The sequence below is a fragment of the Cyprinodon variegatus genome, unplaced genomic scaffold, assembly GCF_000732505.1.
Source record: "Cyprinodon variegatus isolate N-32 unplaced genomic scaffold, C_variegatus-1.0 Scaffold960, whole genome shotgun sequence".
Classification (NCBI taxonomy): Eukaryota; Metazoa; Chordata; class Actinopteri; order Cyprinodontiformes; family Cyprinodontidae; genus Cyprinodon; species Cyprinodon variegatus.
In genome coordinates this window covers 21,197-22,563 of record NW_015151413.1, presented here as the reverse complement: position 1 = coordinate 22,563, position 1,367 = coordinate 21,197, and the positions used below count along the sequence as shown (strand labels likewise).

General features: G+C 53.4%; 1 protein-coding gene across 1 annotated transcript in view; it reads right to left on the bottom strand.

Moving 5' to 3' along the window:
* smg1 (SMG1 phosphatidylinositol 3-kinase-related kinase) overlaps positions 1–1,367 on the bottom strand; it is a 74,471-nt gene that overhangs the window by 61,600 nt on the left and 11,504 nt on the right. Inside the window, exons 5-6 of the mRNA XM_015398768.1 lie at positions 745–958; positions 542–667 (exon numbers count right to left, since the gene is read on the bottom strand). Coding sequence (XP_015254254.1) covers positions 542–667; positions 745–958 — 340 coding nt within the window. The remainder of the gene's footprint in view (positions 1–541; positions 668–744; positions 959–1,367) is intronic.

Sequence of the window (1,367 nt, the reverse complement as noted above, 5' to 3'; positions counted from 1 at the left end):
AGGGACACAGTCAATGACGGACAGAGGGACACAGTCAACCATGGACAGAGGGACGCAGTCAATGATGGACAGAGGGACACAGTCAATGACGGACAGAGGGACACAGTCAACCATGGACAGAGGGACGCAGTCAATGATGGACAGAGGGACACAGTCAGAGACGGACAGAGGGACACAGTCAGAGACGGACAGAGGGACACAGTCAGAGACGGACAGAGGGACACAGTCAATGATGGACAGAGGGACACAGTCAATGATGGACAGAGGGACACAGTCAATGATGGACAGAGGGACGCAGTCAATGATGGACAGAGGGACACAGTCAACCATGGACAGAGGGACACAGTCAGAGACGGACAGAGGGACACAGGNAATGATGGACAGAGGGACACAGTCAGAGACGGACAGAGGGACACAGGGAATGATGGACAGAGGGACAGTAAATGACGGACAGAGGGACACAGTCAACCATGGACAGAGGGACAGTAAATGATGGACAGAGGGACACAGTCAGTGATTTAAATGAAGCTGAAAGGCTCACCCTGAAGTTGGTGCTGAAGACGTGTGGGTAGCAGCGGGCTACCTGGAGGATGCACCTGACGCTCTGACACAGCAGCTCTGGGGTGTCCACGTTCTCCAGGATGGACTGCAGGTTGTTCATCACCAGCTGAAACACAGAAGACATCGAGTCCATGTCTGGATCCTTGGAGGAAGGAGGAGTTCTGACCATCAGCATCAGCTCACCTGCATGATATGAGAGAAGGCCTTCCTCTCCCCGGCGGCCTCCAGAGTGCGCTGCGCCGCCACCAGGTACAGCAGCTTCACCTCATCCCGACTGCTGGAGTTAAACTTGAGGAAAAGCCACTTGAAGATGCGCTCCGCCTCATAGCTGAGCACGGTGCAGAGGAGACCTACGCAGGCTGCAGCTTCCTGACGCAACTCCCACAGCAGCTTACTGCTGCAGATGGAGGGAAGAACAGGACAGATTACAGCAGCGTTTCCCAACCGGGTGTACGCACACCCCTGGTGGTCTGCCAGTGCATTGCAAGGGGTAATATTTTATTTCTCGTCGGTTTCATCACACTGTATGTTGAAACCGCAGGGTTTAAAAGTTCCCAGCTCACCACGTTGTTCTCACACTGTGTGACCCCACGCTCTGATGCGATCTACCTGCTCAAACTCTACGTCTAAAAACCACTGGTCAGACCCGTCAATCTGGCAGAAGAAGAAGAAGAACTCCCTTGTTTCCACATGGGCAGTGATCAAGGTTCTGGTAAATCGGCTCGTAGCTCTGCTTAGGGCTGGGTACCAAACTTCGGTTCTTTTATGGTACCGACCGAAATGCTTCGGTTCTACAGAGTATCGAA